Source organism: Megascapheus bottae, chromosome X (assembly GCF_031878675.1).
Source record: "Megascapheus bottae isolate mThoBot1 chromosome X, mThoBot2.hap1, whole genome shotgun sequence".
Taxonomy (NCBI): domain Eukaryota; kingdom Metazoa; phylum Chordata; class Mammalia; order Rodentia; family Geomyidae; genus Megascapheus; species Megascapheus bottae.
The window spans coordinates 104232883-104247768 of NC_143547.1; the positions used below are offsets into that span (position 1 = coordinate 104232883).

The 14886-nt window shown below is 48.0% G+C and overlaps 1 protein-coding gene across 1 annotated transcript in view; it reads left to right on the top strand.

The window, feature by feature from the left end:
• The window catches only part of Znf185 (zinc finger protein 185 with LIM domain), a 58027-nt gene that overhangs the window by 6573 nt on the left and 36568 nt on the right, over positions 1–14886 (top strand). The window contains exons 2-11 of the mRNA XM_090325852.1: positions 7223–7302; positions 7461–7584; positions 7956–8021; positions 9518–9556; positions 9640–9717; positions 10217–10306; positions 11230–11313; positions 12127–12210; positions 12545–12586; positions 14299–14382. Of these exons, the coding sequence (XP_090181978.1) occupies positions 7269–7302; positions 7461–7584; positions 7956–8021; positions 9518–9556; positions 9640–9717; positions 10217–10306; positions 11230–11313; positions 12127–12210; positions 12545–12586; positions 14299–14382 (725 nt within the window). The 5' untranslated portion in view covers positions 7223–7268. The remainder of the gene's footprint in view (positions 1–7222; positions 7303–7460; positions 7585–7955; positions 8022–9517; positions 9557–9639; positions 9718–10216; positions 10307–11229; positions 11314–12126; positions 12211–12544; positions 12587–14298; positions 14383–14886) is intronic.

The following is a 14886-nucleotide window of genomic DNA, read 5'->3' on the forward strand; positions in this document are numbered from 1 at the left end:
GCTTTGATGCAGCCAATGCTTTCTCCCTACTTTGATAGGACATTGGCCCCACCCACCCAAAGTAGTACTCCGTGGGGTCCTGGAACATGGGCAATAAGCAGAAGGTGAAATGGTTGTGAGGGGAGCTGTGTGATCTGGCCTAAGCATTGTGGATCCTCAAAGTAGTAAAGCCTAATTTGGGTCTTCATAGAAGGGCTAGAGGGGAGCAGTCTAGCAGTTGGGGTCTCCCTTGCAGATTTCGTTTACTAAAGGTTTAGTCCTGTGTTCTTATCCAGTTTGAGAATTAAGACCCCATGAGGAGAGAAAATAGGTGCCCCAAATGTGGCAGAGCTGAGATAAGAATGCATTCTTCTTCCTACACACCAGCCATCTTCTCTGAGCTCTCTCTGTGAGCAGTGCCTAAAGGGCTTCGCACTGACTGTGTCCTTGAATGTCTGCGAACTTCTTCTGGGAAACAGAAGACAGAAGATTTTAACATCACCTTATCACTGTACTCATGACCAGATGGAAGCACTATGTTTTTCCTGATGGGAAGGGGAAGGACTAAGAACTTGTCCCCAATTAGTTAATGTTTTGTGAATCTGCCTATCATAGCAAAGTTCTTGCCCCAAACCTAAACGCAAATGCACATGCTTTACCTAAAATATGACCTGTTGTCAGCTCAGCAATGAGCCCATATGTTGGGCAGATCAAGTTTTGATGGTTCATCGAGATGCCAATTGCCACATGTGTATCTGGCCACTGGGCTACATGTTCATGCTCTGCCTTGCCAGGAAAGTCCATTCCTGTGTTCCTGGGCCCAGCAGAACAAAGGACTAGAGCTTCTTTGTCCCTCCCTGATGGTTTTCTCTAGCCCTAAGAGGCTACCCCATCTCAGTGGTGACAGGGAGAAACCAGGAAGCAAGGGGCTCTTCTTCCTGCAGTGGGCTAGTCTGCAGAGAGCATGAGAACAATAGTGAACACCCTAGGATTCTATCACTGATCATTCACACCAGCATAGATAACCAGGGCACATGTTCTTCCATGTCCATCTTTCCTGGGCTCCCAGTCAGCATTGAACAGGAAGGGGTCTGTCCTTGGGCCGATATAAGGTGATGCTTTGGTCAGAAGATTTGACCCTATCTTCCTACATAGTTCCCTTCTTTCCTTTCATTTTCCTTTTCCATGTTTAATACACAGTGACAAAGAATGACATTGGATTGTGTCTTACTGTATCCCTGACCCAGGGAGCGGTGGGATGTGAGAGCTTCTCTAAGAGAGAGAGGTACCTCTTATGAGGAATCAAGTGTGAGGATTGCAGTACAGCAAGGGTTTTGACAAAATGTTCTCTCAGTTTAAGAGACAGAGCACATCCCTATGCCGTGGTTTTCTTTTATTTCTTCTTCTTTTTCCTCTTCTTCCTCTTCCTCCAAGCATTTGTGTCACATCTTCTGACCCTCTCAGCATGGCTCCTTCAAGCTCTTGTGTGCATGAGTGTATCAGCTCCTTCCCTGACTCTACTCTGATGATCCCTAACTCTGAGGCACCAGGCTTGTTGTGATCAGGGAAAACAGGCTCCTTGCTTCACGCTCATTGGCTCCTTGATCTTATCTGTGCAAGACACTGATGTGGAAAATGGTAGGAAAGCCAGACACTAAGCAGATTGATATGGTAATTCTCAAAGAACCAAAAATGTTCCCCCAATCAAAGTACAACTGAAGGTTATGGTACTGAAAAAGTCCCCCAAATGGATGACCTGACTAGAAATGTGGTCGTGTGAATCATTCGAAGATTAGGACCCCACCAGCATCAAGGTACTGAAGTCATAGCTTGGAAAAGTCCAGACAGGGTCACATGCTGTTATTTGAGGGAGTTCCACCAAAAATAGGCCCAATGGGCAGGTCCATGGACTTGGTGGTTCTACACTACTTTACAGATGAGGGGAACTAGGTTCAGATACTGGAACGTCACAACTATGTGATGAGAGCAGATGTCACAGACTGGACCAAGATAAGTTAAAATCCTGGATGGGACCAGGCGCTGGTAGTTCAAGCCTGTAATCCTAGCTACTTAAGAGGCTGCGATCTGAGGATCACGGTTCAAAGCCAGCCCGGGCACTAACATCTGTGAGACTCTTATCTCCAATTAACCACCAGAAAACCGGAAGTGATGCTGTGGCTCAAGGGGTAGAATACTAGTCTTGAGCTGAAGAGCTCAGGGACAATGCCCAGGCCCAGAGTTCCAGTCCCACAACTGACAAAAAGGAAAAAAAAAGAAAAAGAAAAGAAATCCTGCATGGAAGAACTGGGTGGGTGACTAGTCATGGGGTGGGGTGAATGGGAAGATACAGGAACCCCAATCCCAGCAGTTTATTCTTGAACTTTATCCAAATTGTGGATGTCAGGCACGAGCCGGAGAGAGGCAACAGAAGGTAGGCTGCATGGTGAAGGGGGGTGGGGCTTGTTCTTCTCCAGTCCGTTATTGGAATAACATGTTGATAAGCCTTAGCAGCTGCAAAGTCGTGGAGCTTAGTCGGAATCCCATGGGTGGCCCCAGTGCTCAGCTTTGGAGGAGAAAGGAGAGGTGGCTAGTAGTGGATGTGCTTGGATCATGTCCCTTTACACCAGGAGCATATGACGCTGTCATGCATGTGGTTAGCAGGGCTCCTGCATGGACCACAGCGCAGATGCTTGTGAGTATGGCCCTGGGCCAGCCACTGACCTATCCTGGGTTCATTTGGTCATGGTGAAGCAGGAATGCAGTGGTATTTCATGCCTGTGGTTTGCAGATGTGCTGCCAGGCATCAGTGCCCTGTTCTCAGGCCCTCAATGCAGAGTGCTGACCTGGCTCATAGGATGTCCTGGCCTAGTGCCAGCTCTTCTTGCAGCATGGATTGGAACTGGCAGCAGCTAGAAAAAGGTGGAAAGGTCTGAGGCAGACTGTAGATGCTTCTCCCAACTCTGACGGACTCTATACTTGCTATTTTTACCCTTAGTGCAAAGAGATCAGGTCTTGGGGGAGGAGTTGTAGGGTCATAAATATTTTTGTGCCATGCCCATCGATGCCAGGGACCTGATTACTCAGTTCTCCCTGTTCTGGTTATATGAAAGCACACAGGATAATACTCGTCAGTCTGTATGCCATACTTCATATTTTCTAGACACAAACTTCATACGCAGGCAGTTGTCATTGGCTCTTTGAATACTTTGTTTTCTGCACAAATCCTGACTTACTAAGGCAAGGGTTAGGGAGCCTGCCGTGTGTGTGTGGCGGGGGTATAAAGAAAAGTTCTCTTAACCTCATCAGTGATTGTGATCTAAGCAAGGAGCAGATCCTTTAGTGGGGCCAGTGAACACTGTTCGGCTATCTGTCCTAGTTTGTGTTCCTTGCACATTTGAGCAAAGAATGTGGCTTTCTCTCTCAGGGATGGTTGATTCTACCTTTTCTCTTGCTGTTAGGACTTCACTGCTGGATCAGGCTCCAAAGGTACCTGCCTCATAATCTGCAGGTGCTCAAGTTCCTTATATGACACTGTGTTAGATTTTCATGGTGTATGTGCATCTTCCAATTTACTTCAAACCATCTCTAGATTTCTTAGAATACAGTGGCATTGCTATGGTAGTTTTGCTGTGTTGTTAAGGAATTATTGATTAGGTCTCTATGTGTTTATTATAAGTGCAATTCTTTTAGTACTTTGGATCTGAGCTTAGTTGACTACACATATGGAAACAGATTATATAGGAAGGCGTGTTTAATTATATTGATATATATTTGTGTGTCTATAATTTGAAATAACTATATAGCATGTGCTAGATTCGGATGGGCCATATTATGTTTAATATGACTGTTGGACTTCTCTAGATTATTCCCTTAGAAAGACTAGAGAACCAACAGGTAAGTAAGACGCGGGGGGTGATATGGACAAGTGGGATTACAGTTCATAAATACTACTGGAAGGAAGCACAGATGAATTCAAGACGACCAGGCAAGGGGCCATAAGTTATCTTGGCCTGAACCAACGTGGGGGATGGGAAAGCATGGCAAAGTGAAGAAAGATGTCAGATTGCTGGCTAAGACATAGATGCTAACCTAACCCCACTTGTCAATTCACTTAATTAAGACTCATCAGCTTGAAGGTTTTTTTGTTTGTTTGTTTGTGTCATGGGACTTGAACTCTGGGCCTGGGTGCTGTCCTGAGCTCTTCAGCTCAAGGCTTGAGCCACAGCGTCACTTCTGGGTTTTTTTGGTGGTTAATTGGAGATAAGAGTGTCATGGACTTTAGTGCCTCGGCTGGCTTTGAACCTCAATCCTCAGATCTCAGCCTCCTGAGTAGCTAGGATTACTGATGTAAGTCACCGCACCTGGCTTTAAGGGTTTTTTTTTTCCCCCAAAGAGTTATCCTACTGGCCAATCTAGCAGTCAGTTTTGATTTAGTGTCATATCAAAAAAGAAATTAGACTTGTGGACTGCAGCCAGGCCTGAGGGAGAGGAACCCATGCAGAAGTATCAACCCTGGTGTTTATCTGCCCCTGCTCCTGCCCCTTTGGCCTGGGACTTGCCAATGGCCCCTTTGCTTATGTCATTCTGCACATGTATGAGCCTATCCTCATTTGAAAAATAGCTTATGTGCTTCTAATTTGACAGAAGACTCCTATGCAGCATGGTCATTAACTCTATCGAGGGAAACTGATGAGTTTCTGAGTCTATTGCTGAACTTGGGATGGAGTCGGCTCCAATAATGTGGGTAAATGTTACCTGTTTGTCAACTTCATGTGTGGAAACCAGTGGCCACAGCCTCTGATGAGGTCCTGAAACGGAGAGGTGTCCTTGTGATTTCCTGAAAAAAGTGAGCGAAACCAACAAGAACAGCCAAATAGGGTTAAAAGACCCTGTAAGATCAAGTAGTGCGAGGTCTTTACTTGTAGGTGTAGAGTTGAAGTCCAGAGAAGGCAAAGCACTATCCCAAATTTTCACAGTCTGTAGCACTAAGAGATCAAGGACCACAAGATTTCAGGCTACCTGGGCCTGTCCACAAGCTCTGACTTTACCTGTGTGCCCCAGCCTGTAAGGCCACTCCCCCGAATTCCACGATAGACACAGTTGGGCAATTGGGCCTACGCAGGCATAACATCACCTACAGAATGAAATCTTGACAGAAGTGTGATGTGGCAGCTGAGTTCAGCGCAGGGGCCGGGCATGCAGGGTTCCCATCTTCCATGATGAGGTGCCATTCCTGGCATGCAGCAGGTTTGGGCTGCCTGGACTGCTCATTTGGTACAGTTTATGGGAGAGCCAGCTCTTGCTGACGTGGCTAATTTGGTTTGGTCTTGGCCCCTTGCCCTACCCCTTTTAGTGTGCCCCTGACTTCTACACATATCCAGGCTTTGCCAGTTGGCCTCTGTTCAAAGCTGGCAGAGCCTAGCCCCGGAGAGGCCCACAGGGTGGCAGCCCCTGGGAAGAAAGGCTGATCTTGCCTCAGAACTGTGCCAGCACAGCCAGGGTCACACTTTTCCCTTGCTGACCTCTGACTCCCAGGTCCTCTCATGAGGCCCGGGAGGTCTCCACTGTAGGCAGTAATTAGACCCGTCAGGATCTTTGCCACTCTGAGTTACTCCCAGCCTGAAGGACAGGTGCACATCCTTGGTGCTGTGAAGGCCTCAGAGACCACTATGGCCCCCCCACTATGGGCTTTTCCCCACCCTGCAGGGCACAGAGGAGGTGACAGAGAGAGAGAGAGAGAGAGACAGAGAGAGAGAGACAGAGAGAGACAGAGAGAGAGAGACAGAGAGAGAGAGACAGAGAGAGAGAGAGACACAGAGAGAGAGAGAGACACAGAGAGAGAGAGAGACAGAGACAGAGAGAGAGACAGAGAGAGAGACAGAGACAGAGAGAGACAGAGACAGAGAGAGAGAGACAGAGAGAGAGAGAGAGAGAGCAGAGCACAAAGCAGATATGGGCCCTGACCAGATCTTCACCTCATCTGGTCCTGCCAAGAGTTAGCAGAGAGCCTTTAGGCTTTCCTCCCTGGACATGGAGCCAATCCTAAACCAAGTAGAGCAGCCTAACACCAAATCATTTTAAGTACTGATCCTCCCTCTTCCAGAAAAGACAAGTTGAAAATTACTACTATTTGGTTCCTATCCAACTGTTCAATGATCTTTCCTGTCCTCACAGAAATCTTGAAAGGCAGACTCTTAATCCCATTTTACGAAGAAGGAAAGGAATCTGAGGCTGCTGGGAGAGATTGGCCTATCCAAAGTACACCAGACAGCTACTAAGGGTTACAAAAATTGTCCAACCCCAAAGCATCTGATTCCTCAAGCCCTGTCCTCTCCACACGCGGAAGTCAGGTCACCTGATTGGCCCGAAGGTATTTTGCCTAAGATGAGATTCAGCCCCACCTTCCAAATCTAATTGTACTATCTTAACTCCATGCCACTCTCCATGACCTTTCTGAGGCTCCCTTGCTGCCAGCTGTCTCTCCCACACTACCAGGGAGCTAGAATATGGTCATTAGCACTCGGTAGGAGAGTTCATGCTTGGCCCTAATCAGTGATTTAGTTGAACAGAGAGTTTCTGACAGCTCTAGAGCTCTGTGCTCTCCAGGTGAGCAGTCCTAGGTGGTTGTGTCACTCAGCAGTGCTAAGTACAGAAAGTGCTTTTTCCCTGGCCTCTGGCTTCCCGTCAGGACTCCAGCAGTTCTTGTCACCCCAGGGCAAAGGAGACCAATTGATCTTCTGGTGCTACAAATGGCATCATGACTCTATTACTCTTCTTTTTCTTTCTATAATATTATATGTGAAGATGGGAACTTTATAAAGAAAAAGTTGCTGTATCTCACAGTTCTGGGGCTGGCATGGTGTAGGCATCCAACTCAGATCTGCTGAAGATCTCTTGGTTGATGGCATCATAATAGCAAGACAGCGTGTAAGAGGATGAACTCATACAATGAGATGGGAAGCCAGAAAGAGACTGAGGCCTAGCCAGACTCACTCCTTGAGAACAAATCAGCCATATGAAATAACTAGGGTTCCATAAGAGGTACAATTTCTTCCTATGGAAATACCCCCTCCCCAGTGACTAAGCTCAAAGGTCCCACCACCCCTTACTACTGTCACACTGGGAAACCCAAATTTCCAACACATGAACCCCTAGAGATCAAGCCATAGCCATACTACAGAAGTGACCCACAAGCCATTGCAAATGTATGAAGTTACAAGTAAATGCTTGCCTTTCTTCCCAGGAGCTACAATCAAATCAACTGAGAAGGAAATTGCAGAGTAAACACCATGAGTATCTCAGCTCTGGGAGGCAGCACCAAAGGTAAGTGTGGGCTTCAAGGTGCTATACCTGTCTTGTTTCCCATAACCCACAAGAACCAGGAGTGCTGCCCAGGGAGCAGAGGGAGGGATGGAGAGGATGCTGTAGAGCCTTGGGGTTAGGGTTCCCCTTTTAAAGTTGTTTGGTGTTGCCCATGCCAGGAAAGTCCCTGCCTCCAGGTGAGGAGGAGCGCAACAATGTCCTGAAGCAGATGAAAGTTCGAACCATACTGAAGGGGGACAAGAGCTGGATCACCAAGCAGGATGAATCCGAGGGCCGTACCATGTAAGTCCAGGAGAATGGCAGCAATGGAGTGGGGATGTACAATCCATGGTGCCTCAGCCTTTGGGAAGGATGCCGACTGGCTTTCCCTTAGAGCTCACTCAGGTCATGAGGCCTTTGGCCAGTCTGAGATGATGGGGCATGGCGAAAGCAAGCCCACAAAGGGCAAGACTTAAAGTCACAGAGCAGGAAAGCTACCAGCCAGCAGGGCATATACATGTTCATGCAGCCATGGAGGAATGTTGGGAAGGAGAAGGTGAGGTTTGAATGGAGGCAACCAGCAGGCTGCTTCTAGAATAGACGCCACAGGGTGTAGGGTGCCAAGGAACCTTGGGAGTCAGCCTTTCACAGGCCCTCCTTCTTCTCCCCCACAGAGAGCTGCCCACATGCCGGAATAGGGCCACATCCTTTTCATCAGCTGGAGAGGTCTCAAAGACCAGGTAAGAGGTGGTGCCCTAGTACTTTGTAGTACCATGTAGGGGGACCCCCAAAGACTCCTGTGCAGCAGAGAGAATGGACCAGCCACAGGGGACACATAGGAAGCTTGAACTAAGTGGGGACAGGCAAGGCATACACTAAGTCATTTGGAGTCCATAAACACGTTGGGCTTTTCTGCTGAGTTTCTCCCTCGGGAAAGGGACAGTGTACACTCCCTAGCCTTGCAGTGCAGCAGCAGTGGGGCTGAGCTGCCTTCTCAGCTATGGCTTCAGATGGCAATTAGGATAGAAATTATTAACAAGACTGGGTTTCTAACTCTGCCCTGTAGAAAATGTGATCGTATCTCAGAGGGTTCTCAGGTACTGTTGATTGACCTGTGTGACACAGACCTGCAGGCAGTCCTGACTGCTGAGCACACTCGCCAGTTAACCCTCCAGGGAAGAATTACAGGTTTGCTCCAACGGCCCCGTAAGTTCACACTAACAGCTGGCCACATGGAACTTGCCTGTGTTTTAAGGCTTTTCCATCAGAAGTGTGGGCATTTCCTGCTGGCATGTGGAGGAACTCTCCTGAATGACAGGCTCAGTCATTGTTCCAAACTGCTGGCAGCTGGTGTCACTCACATTCTAACTCACTGGCAGATCCTTTGTCCAGCACATAGGCTATAGTATTTGTTGAGCCCTACATCCTCTCTTTAGGGGCCGACATCCCTGCTCAAGGCTAGTAAAGGATTATATTCTAAGGAGAGAACTGGGAACTGCCATGGGCAGCATTGGCACAGAGTTGAAGATCAACCAGCCAGAGTTCTAGCTTTCTCAGTGCCTGGTATTTGCTCAGATGAAGGCACTCAGATGTGGCACTCATAAGTGCCACATGGCTGGAATGGATCTCACTGCAAGTGTTGCTGCAACTTGATGACATTGTCAAACACAGAAATTCTGCATTACCCTTAGTTCCACTTAGTGACCCTACTGTTCCACTCCAAAGCCTTTCTGTTGCTAGAAGGTTCCTTGGAGGTGCCCTGCTCTCCTATCCCCAAGCCCAAACATAGAAGTTATGGAGAACCTTTAGCTTGAACTCATTCAACTTTGAGAGGAAAGAATAGGAGCGCTGTCTGCAAGCAGAACTGAGAAGAGTTCTCCTGCAGGAGCATACGGGGCTTGGCAGATCAGGAAGACGTTGGACTTTGGGAGAGACACCTCTGCAGTAAATAGGCAGCCATAGAACATGCATTCGTAGGCACCTACCATGAGTTATGGCCATGCTAGACCTGGCCACAAAAGAGTCATCCTTACAGACTCTTGGGAGAGACTGAGAGCAACAGATGGAGGGAGCACTTGGGTTAAGGGTATGGGGTAGCTAGCTCCCCCTCAGTTCTGCTACACTGTATACCCATGAGCTAATACCCTTTCATGCACTTGGGAATAAGATAAAAGAGAGTGATCTGAGCCTCCCAGGGGGGCCTCATTTCACTTCCTACCTCCTTTTCTCGTGGCAGGCCTCCAAGCACAAGAGCTTCTACTGGTTATATCATCCGGTAAGTGACTAGAGATCCCTTCCTGCCCTCCCGGGTCACTTGAGCCCCCTCCTGAATTAACACCATCTGGGCTTTTTTTGCAGGGGAGTCTTCACCAAACCCATAGATAGCTCATCTCAGCCCCAGCAGAACTTTCCTAAGGCCAATGGAGCTCCAAAAAGGTATTTGCATGGGGACACCCACCTGCTGGCTGGTGGGAAGGCATGAGCCCTGTGTAGATTCATGACAGAGAGAGGGCTCTATCTCCTGCAAGTGAGGGTTTGTGTGGGAAAATACCCTGACTGGCTCCAACAGCAGCAGGTGCAGTGTGTGGGCACAGGCATGTGAATACAGCTGTGAGGAGTAGAGCCAGAGGTCCAGTGGCCTAACAGCTGGCACTGCATATTCTGAGGGCATTGGCATTAATAGCCAAGCTCCTGGAGTGAGGCACAAGTGGGGCTTTATCAGAAAGGAGAGGCCCAGGACACTTGAGAATAGGAAGAAGACACACAGGCTGTTGTTTCCTGAAAGCTCAGTGAGTCTGTTGGCAAGAGGTGTCTTCCAGACGTGACAACAAAGAGGAAAGGCTACCAATGCCCCGCACCTAGTCATCTATCACATGATTTCTGGGAAGCAGAGGGAGCCTATGGATGGGCACATGAGAACTATTTGCCTCTCTAGTGCTACTGGATTGATGGGAGCAGGTAATCTTGGCCTTCCCCGCTCCTCCTCTTCTGGCTACAAAATGACCACTGAAGATTACAAGAAGCTGTAAGTATGCCCTTCCAGACACAAATTTTGTGCCCAGTTATTGAGCCTACTGAGAGGAGTTGGGCACTTGGCTCTAAGAAAGAAATGGGCAAGTTAGTCTCATGGATTTGACATCCCTTGCTGGTTGTGGCTGGGGCCTAGAGCCAACCACAGTCCCATAAGACTGGATAACTATACATACGGGTTTTTGTTCAAATTTGGGGGCAAAGTCTCGCTGTGTAGCCAGGCGAGCCTTATACTTCGGATCCTCATGTCTCAGGCTCCCGCATGTGAGGAGGACACAGCCTTCACCACTATGCCTGGCTTCAGTCCGTTTTTGACTACAAAAAATTTTCTAGGCCTACATTGATGTGCAGAAAGGGGCTATGACCATAAGGCTGTCGTTGGCTGGTTGTATTTACTAGGCAAGATTTTTTTTTGTATCCCACTAAATGTGAGGCTCTCAATCTGAGTTGGGATGGCCTGAGAGCCTGATGATCCTTGAGATGCTTCAGGCCCTGGCATCATGCTGATATGATCATTTTCTCTCTAATTCTAACATGTTTCTTAGATGTGAGCCTTTTGTATACCACCATCCCTTTCCCTTGAGATTCCTATCTGAGGCTACAACTTAGGGACGGAGACCCAAAATTAAGTTATGAGTACTCCCTGAAGTTCCCAGGAGCTTTATATTGGTTGTCCCTCGGCCCCATCATCCAGTGTCATGGAGTAAATGGGCAATCATTCTAGGGAAGTGGTTATCTTGAACTGGACCTTGAGGGGAGGAAATAGGGAGGAGTTCCAGTTTTCAGGAAGGAAAATGTGGCATGAACTAAAGCCATAAGGGCAATAGATGTCAAAAACCAATACCATGCTGAGTGGCAACCTGTGATAAGGAGCAGGGGGGCAGTCAGTATGAGAACCATGACTGTTTCTCCTCTCAGGGCACCATATAACATCAGGCGTAGCTCCACATCAGGAGCTGAGGAGGACGAGGTGCTCTTCTCATCAGACGAGCAAAGACGGAGGTAAGGGTGTCCCTCATGGGCAGAACAAGAGCCTGACTATACAGACTGCTGACAGGAATTGTACCAGTTGGGGTGGAAAAACATACGACACATAGGTTGTCAATGAGTTCAAGGTGTATGAAGATCCAGGCAACGCTTCACTTGTATGTTCTTCATGAGATTCTGTAAGTTTGTTTGAAAGTATCTTGAGAATATTATACAAAGAATCCCAGGAGAGGGACTGTGCATAGCACCCTCAATCTGTGCTATGTACAGCATCCTGGCAAGCCATGCACTGCACTTGGGAGGCAGGAATGGGCTTTGGAATTTTGAATGTAACCTTACCCACAAACTGGTGCTCTGCTTTGGACCAATATCTGCTGACCCATCCATAGCTCTGCTGGCCCATCTGTGGCCCAGGAGTATGGTAATGTCCCCTTGCTAGAGGAAGACCCTGGAAGAGTGACAATCATAAGGAAGGAACCACAATAGCGTGAGCCTTGATGCCTGAGTGGTACAGGTAAAAAGCGCAGGAACTAGCACCTATTTTGCCTTGAATGCCTACTCTGCAATCTGTTACATGTGTACTCTTAGGCAAGTCAGTAGAGTACCCTTAGGCCCAGTGACTTGCAGAAAATATAATAGCACCTACATGTCAAGGTGGGACTGTCAGCATGCAGGGCAGGGCTGGACACACTGTGTGCTTGGTAACCGGTCCCTGAAACAGAGGCCATGATGGCTTCCTCCCTCACCTCCATGGGATGGTCCTGACTCATTCTCAGGACATCCCAAACTATACTGGCACAGTTGAACACTTTTCCCATGCTGCCCCAGGTCGGAGGCTGCAAGCAGTGTGTTGAGGAAGACAGCCCCCCGGGAGCACTCATATGTTCTGTCGGCAGTCAAGAAGACCACTGGGTAAGTTAGACAGCAAGGAAGCCAGCAGCCCACAGGCCTGAGCTCCCTACCAACTGGCTCCATGCTCCAGCACAGTTCCCTTCTCCTCAGGCCTCCAGTCCCTTTGCCTGATGAAAGGTTGGGTTGAAAGAATAACCTTCGAGTACCCTCCTATTTGAACCTTCTCAGCTTCTTAGATGTTCTTCCCAGAAAATGGATGGAATCTGGCTACCCTCATCAGGGAAGCTGTGATACTGGGGATAGGAGGGAGACTAAGAGTTTTTTTGGGATAAAGTGGCTGAGAGGTCCCTACTATAGGCTCTGTCGGATATATGCCTTTCTACTTTCTTTCCAGAAGTCCTACCCAGGAGATCCAGGCCCCATTTATTGCGAAGAGGTAAGTGTCATGGAGGAAAGCATCGGAAGCCTGATGTCACTGGCCATGGAAGAAGGTTGCCTGTTAGCAGTGGGGGAGAGGGGGCTGTTGTCCCTGAGAAGAACTTGTAAAAGGCCAATAGTTAATGAAGCTGGGTCTCTGACACAAGATGGAGCCACTGCATTTCAGAGGCACTCTGGGAATGTGAACGTGAAGTAGTTGTTATTCCCTTGACCTAATTTCTGGTCTTCCAGAGAGAGTTTTGTCCACAAACTTATCACTCAGCACCCTGACTAGCTGAGCTTTGCAGGTGCCCTTGCTCTATTTGCCAAGATCCATCAGGAAGCATCTTTCTTGATCCCAGCAAAAGTCTTTTTTTTACAATCCTGGCTTGAACTCACGGCCTGAGCACTGTTCTTGGGCTTTCACAAGGGTTGCACGCTACCACTTGAGCCATAGCATCACTCCAGGATTTTTCTATGTATGTGATACCAAGGAATCAAAACCAGGTCTTCATGTATGCTAGGCAAGCACTCTACCACTAGGCCACACGTGTGGCCCCAGCAAAAGTCTACTTGCTTCTTATCATGCTCTCTGCTTTTACTCAGGACCACAGCTATCAAGAGCCATTCTCTGACATTGGAAAAGAGTCCTTAAGGGCAAACAGGATATCAGGACATTCTAGTAGAGTGAGGGAGGGGTGTCATGTGAGACAGGTCCCACTGTAAATGATGAAAATATGGCAGAGAGGGTGAAGAAACATCCATAAACTTGAATCTTTTAGGGATCTTTGCTTAGATGGACAAGGAAGGTCTTCAAGAAAATGTTGTATTATAAGATGAGAACTGAAATTCAAAGAGGACCAGCATGCTGTGTCCCAGTCTGAGGACCCAGCTAGTCATAGGTCCAGGTGAGGGACTGCCTTGCTGTGTGAATGACCAGAAAGACTGCCTAGAATATAGTGAGCACAATTTCAGACAACAGAAATGAAGAGTGTCAATGGTACTAACTGTATTTGGTTAAGTATTACAATTTAGGAGGCTTAAAATACCAGAATAGTTTCCAGCTGTTGAGGGTAGAAGTGTGAAGTCATGGTGTTGGCAGGGTTGATCTCTTCCTGAGTCAGCAAGAGAGAAAACTTCTGGTGGTTGCCAGCAATCCTTGCTGTGCCTTGGCCTGTACTTTAGTTGTTCCAGTGTGTGCCACTGTGTTCATATGGCCTTCTTTCTTCTGTGTGTCTGTGTCCCGATCTCCCTTGGCGATCATTAGATTTGAGGCCCATTCTAATCAATGTAACCTCATTTGATCTTGATTATATCCCCAAAGACCTTACTTTCAGATGTGATTAAAACCACAAGTTCCAGCCAGGAGTGTGGCCTAGTGGTAGAGTCCTCCCCTAGCCATGCACGAAGTCCTGGGTTCAATTCCTAGGTACACATACATAGAAAAAGCCAGAAGTGGTGCTGTGGTTCAAATGGTAGAGTGCTAGTCTTGAGAAAGCTCAAGGACAGTGCCCAGGGCCTGACTTCAAACCCCAGGACTGGAAGAAAAAGAATCACAAGTTCCAAGGAGCCTCAATTATCTGTGTATGTATCAGTACCTGTGTTCTCCAGCTGAGCCACCTTGTGACCACCTCGGGACCACCTCACTTGGGCATCACTGAAAGCACTGGAGCCAGTAGGATCCAGAGCAACAAAGATGACCACAAGTGCCACTTTTCCTCTTGCCCACAGGGTTGAGGTGGTAGATGAGGATAGTCCTTCTGAGGGGAGCCAGCACACATCTGCTCTGACAAGGTCCACTTCCGGCTTGAGCAGGTAATGAATCACTCATCTGTGCCACTCAGATGCTAGAGAACCCAGCTCATGCTACCTTCCTACTGGGCCTTAAGGATACTGTCCCTACCTGTCCAGCGACAGAATAACAGGACACAGTGCAGAAATGAGTAAGAGCTCATTTGACTGGATGTTCCAGGACTGAAAAGAGCAAAACAGCTTACCTCTCAGGAGAGAGCACGAGGTTGTCTGTTTAGTACTTATCTGTGTCACCTTAACCCTTGCACTGCTGAGCTTCATGGCAGCAAAGCATCCCAAGAGAGTGTACCAACTTGAGGGTTTGAGATGAGCAACCACTGCAATTGTTCACCTTGCTCATGACACTGCTATAAGGAGGCCAAGTTCAGTCTGCCCGAGAAGGAAGTTCTGCAGTCCCTAGCAGTGTTCACAGTTGCCCTCTTTGCCATTGCAGATAGGGGCAGATCGGATGCATGGGGAGTGCGCCTCGCCCCACCCTTTGGAAGTCAGGATTCCAGGAGCTGGACT